The 15,962-nt window shown below is 36.4% G+C and overlaps 1 protein-coding gene across 1 annotated transcript; it reads left to right on the top strand.

Moving 5' to 3' along the window:
* Nucleotides 1-572: 572 nt before the first annotated feature.
* Nucleotides 573-1,565, top strand: LOC140837907 (RING-H2 finger protein ATL56-like). The gene has a single exon (XM_073203985.1). It carries the CDS (start codon nucleotides 745-747, stop codon nucleotides 1,300-1,302), a length of 558 nt encoding a protein of 185 aa, XP_073060086.1. The 5' UTR covers nucleotides 573-744; the 3' UTR covers nucleotides 1,303-1,565.
* The last annotated feature ends 14,397 nt before the right edge of the window (nucleotides 1,566-15,962 follow it).

Genomic DNA, 15,962 nt, shown 5'->3' with positions numbered 1-15,962 from the left:
GCCCAGAGATCGGCGACGGTTATTTCAAAATCCGTCGCTATATAGCGACGGTTAAGAATAACCGTCGCTATTTAGCGACGGTGTTTTTTGAAACCGTCGCTAAATAGCGACGGTTTTTCCAACTAGACACTTTTTTTTTATAAGAAACTTGATGTTTACTATTTTTTTATAATTAATCTTAATGTTTACTTGGGCACTTAAACTTGGTCATCACTATTTGGTTACATTTTTAATAAGAAACTTGATGTTTATTACTTTTTTATAATTAATCTTGATGTTTACTTGGCACTTAAATTTGGTCATCACTATTTGGTTACATGTTATGTGTAATTTGGATTTTTGAATTTGAAAAGTGATGTTTATTTTGATATTTGTTGTAATTTTCATCTTAAAAATTAAATAAAAACTATAAAAATATAAATAATCAATATTTTACTATTTTATTTATTATATAAAATTAATAAAATATTAATTTTATTGATCCGGTTCGATCGTCCGGTCGAACCGGTTGAACCATTTTTTAAGGCTTGACCGGTTCGATTAACGGTCCGGTTATAAAAACACTGGTATATATCATAATTCCATTCAAATGATACTGGTGAAAATTGGACAGTTGAAGCAACTTGGTGCAGGAATTTATCGAGTTGGAGGGTGCAATCAAGATCTGAGTCGCCCATCCCTCTGATTCTGAATCTCAATCCCTTCCCAATTTCTAGTTTTCGAATTCCCAAAAATCCGGGCCGAATGCCAACGTCCGCCCACCGCCGCGGTCACCGGCCGAAATTTCAGAGTACAAATTTGAGGAAACTATTCCTCTTCCTCCTGAAATGTGTGATTATGGTGGTTATATTCTCCATCTTTCTTTTTTTCTTGGGCTTTGCCGCCATCGTCCTCTTACACTTCCTCTTCATGTCCAACACCTTCCACCGCCGCTGCACCGGATTCTTTCACACAGCCGCCCATTCCACCGTCTCCCCTGCCTCCACTGCCTTCGACTCACCTCATCCACATGCCCGACTCGTTAACGTTGTTTATAGTGCTGCAGCTTTTCAAAGAACAAGAGACTGTGCAATTTGCTTGGATTCTTTTCAAGAAGGAGACAATTGCAGCAGCCTTCCGGTTTGCAAGCACTTGTTTCACGCTCATTGTGTGGATAGGTGGATTTGGAAAAGGCCCAATTGCCCCATTTGCCGAACTGGGGTAGATTTGGATTATGGGTTAGCGGGTTCAAGTATCACTGGTGATGATATGTGGAAGAGGCTTTGGCCGATTGGTTTTGAGCAAGGCAATTCCCATCATTAAAGTTTTTCTGTAATGAAGGCTAAAGACAGAAGATATACATGGATGGCACTTTTCTGCTAAAGAATTAGTATTGGTAAGTCCTGAATTTATCTGATATTAGTCTCTTTTCGTGTAATTTTTTTTTTTGGTGTGCTTGTACATATGTTTCCTCTACTGAATTGATGTCATAATTGAATTAGCTAAATGATAAGGTTCAATAAAATATTGTCGGAATCTTGGATACAACTTCCTCTATCTATTTCTGATCTGAATGTGGTACTCAACTTATAAATTTCTTGTTTGTTATTGCAACTTCGTCAACCATAATCGGTAGCAACAAGGGAGGATTTTTTTTCTCGTAATGGAAAACTTGTCCAATTATTTGGTGATTTACATAGCTTTCTTCATAAACATAATCTTTATATGTGAACTTGAACTTCTTGCAACTGGATGTGAGATGAGAACCTTTAGTTTGTGAACCTGAACAAAACCGAGGGATGATCTAATCGTGTAAAAATGTGCGAGCAATCAAGATCAACCTCATGTTTTGTTGCTCAGAATTACAGACGACTGTGTTTTGGATCCAAATTTTGTTCGTAAAAAGGTAGACAGGGGAATATAAAATCTTTTAGCTTGAATATGATTTTTGGAACGAATCACACAATTATTTGATATACAAGTTCCAGAACATTTGGCTACAAGAAATTTTGTTTTGGATCACTTACTTGATAGCTTCATATAACATCTTAAGGGAAGACATATTATACATGTGAAATACTTGCGATATCGTGAAATGTGAAATACTCGCCATACCGTCTCAAGGGAAGACGTATTATACATGTCGCTGTAGAGGATTCATATTGGTTGTTGGAGGAAATTCTGAATAGCTTAGTAACAAGTACATTGTTCTTATCTAGGAGCTTCTGTATTAGAAATTTTTGTTGCTTGTTTAGTATGTCAAGTTCTTGAACCATTTTCGAAGTTTGCTACGGAATTAACCAGCACAAGTCACGCTATTTCTTGAACTTTAAGAGGTCCCATGGAAGAACCATATCTACCTAAAATTTGAAACCAAAGTATAAATACTCGTGTGTGCATCTTACGTACTAGATTTTGTCTAATGCTCTGTACCTTGAAGTTTCAGTGGACAATGAATTATTTGGTTTCTTGATCATTCTAAATAATCCATCATATTTATTTGCTAGAATCAGAAACTTGTAGCACTGTGGCTGCACTTTCGGTGCTTCTAATAGTTTGGATTGGTTTAAAAATCTATCAAACCGAGAACATTGGTTTAGTTTAAGTTTTAGATAACTAAACAAAACTAAAACTAAACCAAACCGACAGATCACATTAATATAAAAACTTATGTAATAAATACTGTTAATTTGATATGAGTTTTTAGATATAAAAATATTTTATATGATTTTTAGTTTACGTTTTATTACTAATGAATTTTGTGAACCTTCTAACTTCATAGTGAATTAGTCCGAAAAGTTTTGGTGTTTTTTTTTTTAATAAACTGCAAATCTATAACATACAAAAGTATTTTAAGTTATGATACTTTTTTTATAATCGATAATCAAATAAAATGTTCACTACGATTGCCCAACTCGGCCATCTGAGACAAGATTTAGCATTCTTGATTTTGTTCAAATTGCTGTCTTTCTTTCCTCTTGCGTTGCACCCAATCATAGTACCCGCCGTGCCATAAAATGGCAAGTCCTTATCATCATAAAAAGATATAATTTCAAGAAGTGTGAAATCATGGACTAGGCTTTGTCGCCTCTGATTACAAATTTAGATATCTTTGGTTTCTGCATTGGTTATTGTGGCCTGCAAAAACTACCTTTGCGTCCGCCGATCATGTTGCACGCGAGCATAACGTATCCACATTTGCAAAATACTCTAAGATCTTTCATATATGAGTAATTTAAGATAACCCCTCCCCTCAACTTCTGCCCCACGGTGTGTGTACATAAAATTTACAAGGTAATGAGGAATTATGATAGGATTTGGCTGGAACGGATTCTGGATAAAGATCAGAAAATCAAAAGGTATATTGTTTTTAAAAATATTAAGAGTGAGTCTAATGTGAGACCGTCTCACAGATCTTAATCTGTGAGACGGGTCAACTCTATCCATATTCACAATAAAAAGTAATACTCTTAGCACAAAAAGTAATACTTTTTTATGGGTGACCCAAATAAGAGATCCGTCTTACAAATACGACCTGTGAGATCGTCTCAAACAAGTTTTTGTCAAATTTTAATTTCAACATTTTTGGTTTTCAAAGCTGTCAGATATGACTCTTGAGCTAAACAATGGCTTGGAAAGTCAACATGTAGTTAATGCTATTAAATATCATACGAACATTTCAGAGCTTTCAGAAGGATGATTTGGTCATTGCGTATCTCAATTATTAAGCTATCATCATGGTTGTCTTCATTTGGGAGTAGGGATTTAAAAACGACTGTGAATTTTGTTCAAAAACTTTGAAAATAGAGAACAAAAGTCATGATTCAAAATTATTAAAGAACCAAATAGGAGCGTAAACAAATCGTATCAAAACTACTAATATAATGGAAATTATAATGCTCGAATTTGAGTTTGGATTCGATTCGAAACTCGAAAATTTTAGTATTTTTTGTTTGAATTTGGTCTGCAAGACTCGAGTTTAAATATTCTAATATTTCGCGAGCTATTCGAACTTTTACTTAAGAGTGAAGGCTTGAAATGCTTAAAATATATTCATTTAATATATTTATATTAATAAAGCATTAAAACCCACAAAACAGCTAGTCGAACAAACTAAATTGAGCTCAAATTCAAATCAGAAAAAAAGTTTGAATATGTTCAAATTTAATTCAATTTCAAAACAACTTTTTTTCGAGTCAATTGATTCATCTACATCACTTGGACTCATTCTATAAAATTTTGTATTAGAAAAGCATGAAATAAATTAGTGTTGAAAATAATTTTCATACTGGAAATCAATGTGGTGAAATCCCAAATCGCCTAACCATGTGAGAGATTATTGACATTTAAATAGGCGTGTGACAACCACTTTGGATGCGATTTAAAGTCGTGAGGCCCTGGATCAAAGCGAATAATATCATAAGTGAGTTGAACTATTATATTTTGTATCAAAGCGATTTTGCGTGGGCTTAGATGGTGGGACAAACCTATGTGGGAATGTTGAGTCCCAAGAGGGTGTGAGAGGGCTTTTTGGAAAAATTTTACATTGCCAAACTATGATAGATATGTTAGGTATTTAAATGAGCGTATGACAACCACTTGTGAAACGTTTTATAACAGTGAGGTCCTAGACTAAAGTGGAAACTTTAACGAGGACGTCGAGTCCCGAAAAAGAGTTGAGAGGCTTGGCATTAAAATGAGTGTGTGGCAACCCCTTGTGATACGTTTTAAAGTCATCAGGTCTCGGACCAAAGCGGACAACATCACAAGTGGATTGAGTTGTCACAATTGGCATCAAAGTGGCTCTAATTGGGCTTGAGATGGTGAGACAAACCTTAGCGAGGACGCTGAGTTCTGAAAGAGAGAATGAAAGGGCCATAAGACGAAATCTCATATTGCCAAACCACGGGAGAGATGCTGAGCACCACCTCTTGTGACGCAATTTACAGCCATAAGGACTCAGGTCAAAACTGACAATATCATAAGTGAGTTGAACCATTATAACATATTTTTGACTCGACCTGACTCATAAAAAATATTATTTTTGTGTCTAAAATATATTTTTTCTACACAAAAGTATGATTTTTTGTTAGTAAGTTATGAAGAAATATTTTCTAATATATGTTTATTTGAGTTAAAAGTATTACTTTTATTTCAATATATTACTTTTCAATGGAAATTAGATCATATCGATGTCTTACGGATATAGATCTATGAAACTGTTACTAATAAAATATTATAAAAATATTTAATCATCTTAAAATTGATTGATTTAGACAATATATATCTATTTTTTGTCGGAAAAAATTTTCTACAACATTTTTTGTGACATTCATCATCAATGAGTTGTAACTGGTTTTAATTTTTCATAATCAATATGTGTGATAAATTTCTATTGAAGGTGTTAGACAAAAATATTAGGTGACATTTTTTTTATGTTTTTGATATAAAATATAATATAATAATGTATAGATACCGGTTCTCCAAATTATGAAATTGACTACCCTCGATCGTACGTGTATCCAAAGTGAGATGAGAAGCACACCACGAAACTTACCCAGGCGAGTACCGTTGACCATTTCAGATCCTTACTAGCTACAAATAAATACCCAAAAAAGGAACAAAGAAAACCAGATCCAAGGAAAAACTCCATGGAGTTGTTAAAGATGTTCAGTTTCTTCATAAACATAAATTATCAGTCCATCAAACTTATTCTCAAAAATGGGAAATCAATGGCATCCAAAGCCATCATCACCCATTCTCTGCTGTCAATCTTAGTGTTCTTATTCATCATTTCAATGAAATCCTTGATGCATAATATGACTAGCTCATTCATGGAACCATACATGATTCCAGCGTCCCCTCCTGCAACAAACCCTTCTTCCAGTTCATCCCAAGACAACACCTTCCTTCTACATACGCTCATGTATATGGCCCTTCTTTTGCTTATTGAATTCGCCTTCATCCTCGTTTTTGCGGCAATCTCAAACATCTCCTCGGTCGCAGCAATCTTGATAGCGGCCGCATCATGTGCTGGCAAGCATATCTCGTTCCAAGATTTATTTTCGTTGATCTCGAAGAGATGGAAGAGGCCGTGGACTACTGGCTTCCGCGGGTCGCGGACTCAACCGGCACGATACTCGGTTTTAGTTGTTTTCTTGGTGGTTTTCCTGTCGGTGATGTACCCTAATATTTTAACCATTTCAATCTCTATTCTGTCGGTAGTGATAGCTGTGATTTTGTCCTTGTATTCAAGCGTTGGTTGGGTTTTGGCCATGGTTGCATCGGTTGTGGAGGAAGGTTGTGATGGAAAAGAAGCATTGGAAAAAGGTGAACAACTTGCTAAAGGACACAGGGCGCATGGTTTCTTGCTGAACATTTTCTTTAATTTAGTGCTTTTACTTCCTTTTCTCGGGTGCTGGTGGATTTTTGGAGACAAAGTGTTGTTCGATTTCCCCTTGTTTTGGTTGTTTATGGTGAACTTCTTTTCTTTGGTGAAGATGTTAGTTACGGTGGAATACACACTTCTATACTTCGAGTGCAAGAAATACCATGGAGAAGATATTGAAGTTTTTGGAGATAATTTGCAGTATACAGAGGTTCCATCTGATGTCCGTGCCCAAGTTTAGGTTTCCATCGAGATAAACTTTGAGCACACTGTTGGTTATATAGAATAAGTCGTGTTTTGTATTTTACGCTTATACAGTTAGCTTAAACCATATATATAGCTCTATATCTGTACCAGACTTTTATTCGAATGATTCTTCTTCAATGAAAGAGGACAAGGTTCCTCCCTTTTCTGTTCACTTTAACATGGTATGAGAGTGTGCGATCTAGGGCACCGATTCAGAAATTTTACTCTGATTTGCTGTATTTTGGCGATTTGCTGATCAATTCCGGCACATTTTCTCGATTATTTCTTTGAAGTTCTTCTTAGTTGCTCATCATTCATGGCAAATGTCAACAACTTCAGTGATCCTCTTTCGATTCAGCCTCTGATACTCCAGGAATAAATATCATCAATGAGTAGTTGACTGGTGTAGAGAATTATAGAGTATGGAGTCGTGCGATGTTGATTGCATTGCGTGCGAAAAATAAGTTGGCATTTATTGATGGAACTTGCCAACGTCCAGCTGCCGGAAACCTTACGCTCAATCAGTGGGAACGGTGCAATGCATTGGTGTTGTCGTGGATAATGAATACGGATTCTAAAGAGATATTTTGGGAATTGTGTACTCTACTGATGCATCAACTGTTTGGAAGGATTTGAAGTTGCAATTTGATAAAATCAATGGATCTCGAATGTTTTCCATCCACTGAGAGATTGGAGGATTGCGTCAAGGTAATCTATCCATTTCTACGTATTATTGTAAGCTCAAACAGCTCTGGGATGAATATGCATCGTTTATTACTCTCCCCTCATATACATGTGATACTGCCCGTAAGTATGTTGATCATGATCATCAACAAAAGCTACTCCAGTTCTTGCTTGGACTCAATGATAGCTACGTGCATATTAGAAGTCGGATTTTGATGATGGATCCGCTTCCGGCTATTGGACAAGTTTTTTCCATTATATCTCAAGAAGAATCAACTCGATCACTACTGGTTGTTGAACCTCCTTCATCAGTTTTTTATTCATCGCAGACCAAAGTAGATTAACGAAAGCCAGATATGGTTGCCTGTGAATATTGTCATTTGATCTGTCATTCTAAAGCCAATTGCATAAACTTGTTGATTATCCACCAGGTCATCGTCTGTATAGACCTCAACAATTTCGAGGACCCAGTATATATATTACTTAATCTTTATTGTGTTAGTTCATTAGTTGTGAAGTTGTGCCTTTACACATTTCAAATCTCTGATTCGATCAAAAATAAATGATTCGATCTGTGTTAATTACAGCTCAATATTTAGTATCTGACCGATGAACAAGCTTGAATTTTCAAGTTGACTCGACACTTTTGGCTTAAGTCTAGAAAATCAATGAATTTTCTCATCTCGAATTGGCTTATAGTTTATAAGTCGAAAGCGATTCATTTAATATAAACTAGTTTTCAAGTTTTATTAAGAAAATTTATCAGTCTTTGACCTAATACATGTTTACATCTGGATGTTTCTATTCCCCACAGTCGCATTAAATATAATCGATGTTGTACCTGGCCTGATACGGCCCAACTGAACTCAACCGACATTCTATGAACTTTAGGCCCGGTTAAGGATTTCAGCCGAACTATAATACCCACCTTTATTCGGCCCATGCTTGTTTTTGGAATCGAATAACGAAAAGTGGGCCTGGGCTTCATTCAGCCAAGCAAAAGATTTAGCTTAGGTCAATCTATTCGCGGGTTAAAATACTGGTCCAACTTGGTGACATTTTATGTTTTTAGGATACGAAAAGACAAATTAATAGGCCCCATTTCAAGCTAAGTGATTATTAATTGAATCTAATATATTATCCAAAAGTAAATCAATTAAATAAAATTTTATCTATTTTGATATCTTCGAATTTTGGAGTACAATAATTGTTCTTATTGTGTAGAACAATCGAAACGTTACACTTATACAGCTGTACGGTTTAAAAATTTTTGAGTTACATCGTTACCAACAGTTATAGTTTTTGATCAAACGCTAAGCGATCAGTCAATAAAAACAAATAATTGGGTTATATATATATATTGATGCATACAATCTATTTACTGCAGCATGAGATGCCTCTTTCAAATGTTGAGGCTTGAATTGGAGTCAACACACTTTAACTAAGTGGGATTCTGTTCAAAATTAACAATGAAAATTCTCATTGATTTTCTAAATTTGGGTTTTAACATAAATATTATCTCGTGTCCATTTAACTTGCATATTTTCTACTTTTTTGGTATGTTGTCGGTCAATTCATACTCCTGTGTTGTTTGGTTGAGTGGATTAAATAAGAATAGATTACTAGTCAAATATTTATCGTTAAAATTTTAAGATGTTTTAATAATCATTTTGACTCGGTTTAATATCTAATTTTATTAATCAAATCGTTATCCATAAAATTGGATCTTAAACGGGTCAAAATGATTATTAAAACAACTTAAAATTTTAACGATAAATATTTGACTATTAATCTATCTTTATTTAATTCAGTCAACTAAAGAGTCATTTTAATGTATACTAATTTACATTTTTTACCATTTCAGGTCATTTTTCTCCGAAATGCAGATGTGTCATCTGAAAATGATGGTGTGACAACAAACTTTGCTTACATTTCTGATGATGATATGTCATCACTTCGGTATAAAAAACTAAAATTGAAGGAAAAAAACAAGTTAGTCGACTATCGAATTTCGATAACATGATCAAAAATTATAAACAACTCATTGTGATTTTCTGAACACCTCTTTAAAAAAATACAAAAAAAAAATATTGATAGATTAAGAAATTATAGATTTCTTTGTTGACCTGCTTATTGGATAATTGAATTTTATAAAATGGTTTCTAAGTGGAGGCAGCTTCCTAGGAAAGAGCATTGGTCAATCAAATGACTTTGATATGGATTGAACATTAATAATATAAAAATTTCAAGAAAATAGATGTGGTGACCCAAAATATTAAAACGTGGCAAGGATTGTTTCCATTAAATTTCCACACAATTCATGGGGGAAAAAAGAAGAAGAGATATGGTTATAGGTGGGAAGTCGCTATTGAAATGAATCACGAGATAGGTGTACAAAAAAAGGACAACATGTCATTATCCTAGTAAAGTTTTGTTCATGAAAATGCGATCGGGAAAATCGATAATTTGATTCGGTCCAAACAAATCTTGGCTTCGTTAGGTGGTCCGAATTCATTACATCCAACTGGTTTATCAAGACAACTTGTTAGTATTATTATTATTTTTTTAGGTCAGATGATTTGTTGAAAGGTTTAATTTTTGCCAACCTTTTTGTAATACGATTAGTAATAATTTCCATTTTTCAGCTTCTTCGTGAATGTTCGATAGTTTACATTTGAAAAGTAAGGACAAATTTTATTGTAATTTTATTTATCAGCAAATATGTTTGAGTATCGTTTTCTCACACCTGAAAAATAGCGGAAGTTTTAAATTTTAATTTTCGACATTCAAAATTTTATTGTGCATCGTGTTCTAAATCCATTTATGGGGCGTTTATTGAATGTTACTTTGCGTTTGATGCTGGACTCCAACTATTTCAGATTTTAAGCGGAAATAGACATTTTTGTATATATCCCTCAATGAACAATCCACTGTGTCGATCGTTCTTTAATCTCCAAAAATTAGGTTCATTATTGAAAGTTTTGTTCCTCATCTATGTCGCAATAGAAATCTAGACGAAATTTATGTTGAGAATCAATTACCACAAGGTGGTGGCACGATAGCGGTGCAGTCGAGCAGCGGCGGCGTGTGGTGGTTGTGAGGAGGTGGCAAAAATCTTGGTCAAAATCGAGGAGGTAGCCTAGTGGTTGAGTTGACAGGAGAGAGAAATTGTTTTGTGTGCAAAATTCACATGCAATATCACATTTATAATATTTATGGAAGATGCAGAATTCTATTCGGAGTTATCCACTCGATTAATGATAATTAATTAGAAATTCCACGAGAAAATTTGTAGGACCGAGCGCTTGCCGCTTTACTAAAAGCTATAGCTAGTAGTAATGGTGCAACTCAAATCTTTTAAACTGCACAGCAGCTCAAGCACCACGGTTCGATCGCTCTACCAAGCAGGGACAATTATTGCACCCAACAATCTCCCTCCCAAAATAATTGCACTCCTTGCAATCAATGAGAATCGAACCCATCGCCTTGGCTCTGATACCAATTGTAGGACCGAGCGCTTGCCACTTTACTAAAAGCTATAGCTGGTGGTAATGGTGCAACTCAAATCTTTTAAACCGCACAGCATCTCACGCACCATGGTTCAATCGCTCTACCAAGCAGAGACAATTATTGCACCCAACAGAATTATTCAATGTCTCATCATATAAGAACTTTTCATGTATGATGGGACATCTTTATGTCCCTACAAATAAAACGTGACATATAATAGCACAGATGTTATTCTCAAGCTTGAGTGAACTTTATCTATATTTTAGGCGGTTGAATCGACTAGGAACCAATTTAGATTATACATTAACTTTTAAATGAGTTTTTGGTCGCCATGAGTTGAATGATCTCATTGTATCATAGTATATTCAAGATATTTATATGCATCTATAATGGATACAAATATAAAGTAAATCCCAGAATGTATTAAAATGTAAAATATAATTAAAATAAAAAAAAGTTTATTACAGAAGAGTTAATAAAGCTCAAGTCACAAGTTAACTTTCTAGACACATATTCTAACAATCTCTCACTTTTCTTGTAGCTAACTATCTATAGATCTTATACACTTTGTTTCACCATGATTTTCAAAAAATAGTCCTGGTAGAGGCTTTGTAAGTGGATCAATTTCATCTGCAGATGTGACTCTCTCGACTGATGTGTCCCCTCCTCTCACAATATCCCGAATAATATGGATTACCACACAGTCTCGAAAATTTTCAATGGAACTGCGAGCACGTGGCTATGGATTTTGTCACCAATTTGTCACGTACTTTTCGGCGCTACGATGGAATTTGGGTAATGGTCAATAGGTTGTCTAAATCTGCTCATTTTATTTGTGTGAGAAGACTTATTCGTACAAGAAAATAACTCGTTTGTGTATAGAGAATGTAGTAATAGTTCATGGAGTTCTAGTTGCAATATTCTTAGAACGTGACCTTCATTCACTTCGAAGTTCTGGACTAGTTTCCAAAAATAAATGGGTATATGAATTACGATGAGTACTGTGTACCATCCTCAGACAGAGCGTATAATCCAAACACTCGAGAATTTACTTTGAGTTGTAGTTATGGATTTCAAGGAGAGTCGACGAGAGGCTTTATCATTAGTGGAGTTTTCTCACAATAACAGTTTTCAAGTTACTATTGGTATGGCTCCTTTCGAATCTTTGTATGATCATGCCGATCACCTCTCTGTTAGGATGAGTTTGGTGAAAATTATTTTACTGGACCCGAAATTGTTCAGGAAACTCCTGACACACTTCAGTTGATTCGCCAGATAATGAATACTTCCCAGGATCTTCAAGTGAGCTATGTTATTAAATGTCGACGACCTTTGGAATTTCAAATTGGAGATTTTGTGTTTCTAAATATATCACTGTTATAGGTGTTGTTCGTTTTGGTATGACAGATAAGTTGTTACCTCGATATTTGGGACTTGCGCTTATCGTTTAGATTTTCAATAGTCGTTGTCTTCGAATTTTGTATTTAATACGTGAATTAGAGAATTGTTGGAATTGTTATACGGTTTGGTGAAATATTGAGAATATTGAGACCAAGTTTTGGTAATTAAATCGTTAAGTTGGATTTCTAACAAATAAATCAACTTTAGTAATTTTGAGAATTATTTAGAATTATTTAGCTTTATTGGTTAAATTTATAATTATTCGACTCGTTGTTATTTATTTATATGCCAGAGAGATAAAAGTCGATCTTTGTTCGTTGGTGTAGATATCTTAGACTTCGCTAATATATGACAGTAAAATATAAATTACGTTTTAAATAAATTTATATGTTGTTATTGATTTCTATATGATTATGTGGATTATATGAGTTGTTAAATACCTCGATGACTTATTGTTCATTTATTTGACATATTTTATGGCATTTAAAATAGATCATGATATTATGACATACATTTTGATCCTTATCGTCCTTGTTATCTGTATATTGTTGTTCGTTGGATCCGACACTTGTTATTTATCTGGGGATCATGGTGTGACTGATAGAATTTTTACTTATACGCCTGAGATTGAAGATATGATTGAGCATCTCGTTTTTTAGTCTAGCCTTTTGGGGTGAGCGATAAGATTGCGTCATCTAGTTCTGTTCCGTTGTGTCATCCCCGTTGTACCGTTGACAACTATATGGAGTCCGAGTGATAGGTGTTTATTTCAGCACAACACCACATACCTCACGTACTTGGTAGAGAGGTTTAGTTGCATGACAATGTAGGTCATTTACGTTGTTGCTCGAGCAGTACTTGTTATTGTATCGGTTATTGGCTTCAGTTACCACGTTGTTATTGAGGCATGTTCATGAATTGCATATCTCATTTTATCTATGTTTATGCTATTGGATTAAAGGTATGAGCTTTTAGGCTTATGGCTTTCCATGTGAGTGAATGGAAATTTGAAAAGGTGGGTTTGTCCCACATTGAAAAAATGAAGTGGTATAGATAATTTTATATTGTGTTACACTTTATGGAGGTCTAACTATGAATGGTCAAGAGGCTCTCTCTCGCGCACACAAGCGCATGGGGTGCAAATCATGGGCCCGATTTGCAGTGTAAAAAAGGCTTGACTTGTGTGCAAGCATATGAGCGCGACCTGAGCACGTCTAATGTCGGACCGATCAAGGAAAAAATTGCCTAGCAGTCTATGCCATCTTTTGTTATTTTTTTTCAGTTGAGAACTTTCACATGCCCTTGAGACCTTTGGCATGGCATAACTGTTGGTGCTTCATCTCCCCAACTGTTGGTGCTTCATCTACCATCTTTAAGGCATATTTAAGGCAACATGTGGCATTTCATATGGATGGTATTGACATGTATAAATAAGGGATGTGCCTAGCCTAGAAAAGAGACCGAAAAATCCACTTTATGCTACAGTTCTTCTGCTACAGTAATACTTCTGCTACAGTGCTTCTTCTACTAGTTCTGCTACAATACTACTGCTCGTTCTGCTACAGTACTTCTGCTTTTTCTGCTTCTACTCCGTTCACTGATAAAGTTCAGGTACTGATTTTGTTCGTTAGCATAGTGCTTTGTGCTGCAACTCCGCTGGTTTGCCCGTTGTATCTTGGGAAACAGACGTCCGCTGAATCCTCGGAGCATATGCCGGAGGGGGCGAATCTATTTTAAGGAAAATGTACAAGCTATAGGCCTCGATTTGATTTAATTAAGCATTGTACTACTGTTTTGATTCACTATACTGATTTCTTGGTTTTACACATAGCTATCTGTCATGTTTTTCCTTATATTTTTGACAACAAACTTAAAACAGATTTTACTCATTACGTGGTTTAAAGTTCAGATATGGATACTGAATCCAGCGTGCAAAGGGAAACTGGTCATGTTGTCCCTACTGTGCCTACTTAAGTTGTCCCCACGTGCGGCTGCGGTTATTGTCCCAGCCAGCCACGGTGAAAAGCCTGAGAAGTTCACTGGTGTGGATTTCAAGAGGTGGCAGCATAAATTGTTGTTTTACTTGACAACACTGAATCTGGCTAGATTCCTATTCGAGGATGCTCCTAATCTGAAAGAGGGTGAGGGAGATGTTGAATCCGTCAGTGTACTGGAGGCTTGGAATCATTCTGATTTCCTATGCCGAAATTATGTGCTGAATGGATTGGCAGACTTGCTGTACAATGTGTACTGCGAAAAGAAGACAGCCAAAAAGCTATGGGAATCCCTTGACAGAAAGTACAAAACCGAGGATGCAGGGCCAAGAAGTTTCTTGTAGGCCGTTTTCTAGATTTTATAATGGTGGATTCTAAGCCGGTTATCAGTCAAGTTCAAGAAATACAAGTGATTCTTCACGAGATTCACGCCGAGGGGATGACCTTGAGCGAATCTTTCCAAGTGGCTGCTATAGTTGAGAAGCTACCACCAGCTTGGAAGGATTTCAAAAACTACTTGAAACACAAGCGAAAGGAGATGAACGTTGAAGAGCTCATTGTTAGACTTCGCATCGAGGAATACAACAAGAGTTCGGAAAGACGATTGTTTTCTTCTGTTTCCGCTAAGGCAAATGTTGTCGAGCATGGCCTGTAGTATCTCGATGCCTAATTTGAGTTAATTATTGGATTAATTATATTTCGGTGGGATCGGAAGGACCGAACAGAGTTCGGATCGTCCGAAGAGGGTTCGAATCGTCCGAAGACAGGTGGCTGGACACGTGGAAGACATGCAGAGTTCGGATCGTCCGATCAGGGTTCGGATCGTCCGAAGACAGGTGTCTGGACACGTGGAAGACATGCAAGGTTCGGATCGTCCGATCAGGGTTCGGATCGTCCGAAGTGTGCCGGATCGGATCTTCCGAAGTGGATCGGATCTTCCGATCGTTGTCTATAAATAGAGGCGCGAGGCTTCATTTGTTACTCGCCAATTCCGAGTGTTCCAGAGCGTTTTAGTCGTTTCTGATGGGTTTCTAGTCTTTTCCCGAGAATTAGGTACTAGCGGGGAGCTACTAGTCTTGTAGCGGAGCTGTGCTCTAGTTGGGAGCTAGCGGCATCAGTGGGCTGACTACGGACGCAGGCTTGATTCTAGGACTGATTGCTAGGATCTACTGGTTTGAGGTACGAAAGTACTATCCGAGATAGCAGGATTGAGTATGCTTTACTATGTGTTGCATGTTTATATGTTGCATTATTATCTGTCATATGATGCATGGTTTATTATGCGGCATTTGCATAATCATGTTGAGCCTGATTATCTTTGAGATAGCCTGTTGAGAGGGTGCTCAGCCCTCGTTTGTTGTGGATGGTTGGACCCCGTTGGCCGACGGTGGTCAGGTCACCGGTATATCCACATGTTTATTTTGGTATGGGAGCCACCTCCTGGTGCGACGGCGCAGAGTGCTACATACCTTGACGTCATTTACCTGAGCAGTATTTCGATATACCCAGATCCTGGTATCCAGTACATTTTGCATACATGCATGTCATAGTCTTGTATACTCATGCTTTCGGTGCTGAGCGTTTTATGCTCACGTCCTCGGTTTATCTCTGTTTTGGACACCCTATTCGATGGGGCAGGTCTCAGGTTGGACGGTCCAGGAGGGAGTGGACAGGGAGCTGGCAGAGGTTGACCTGTAGTTGTTGGTATTTGTTCTTGGTATTTAGTTCGATCTGGTTGTTTAAGTATTTTGTACTTAAAG

The sequence above is a fragment of the Primulina eburnea genome, chromosome 8 (assembly GCF_022965805.1).
Source record: "Primulina eburnea isolate SZY01 chromosome 8, ASM2296580v1, whole genome shotgun sequence".
Taxonomy (NCBI): Eukaryota; Viridiplantae; Streptophyta; class Magnoliopsida; order Lamiales; family Gesneriaceae; genus Primulina; species Primulina eburnea.
The sequence above is the reverse complement of the archived record's forward strand: the minus strand, read 5'-3'. Positions and strand labels throughout refer to the sequence as shown.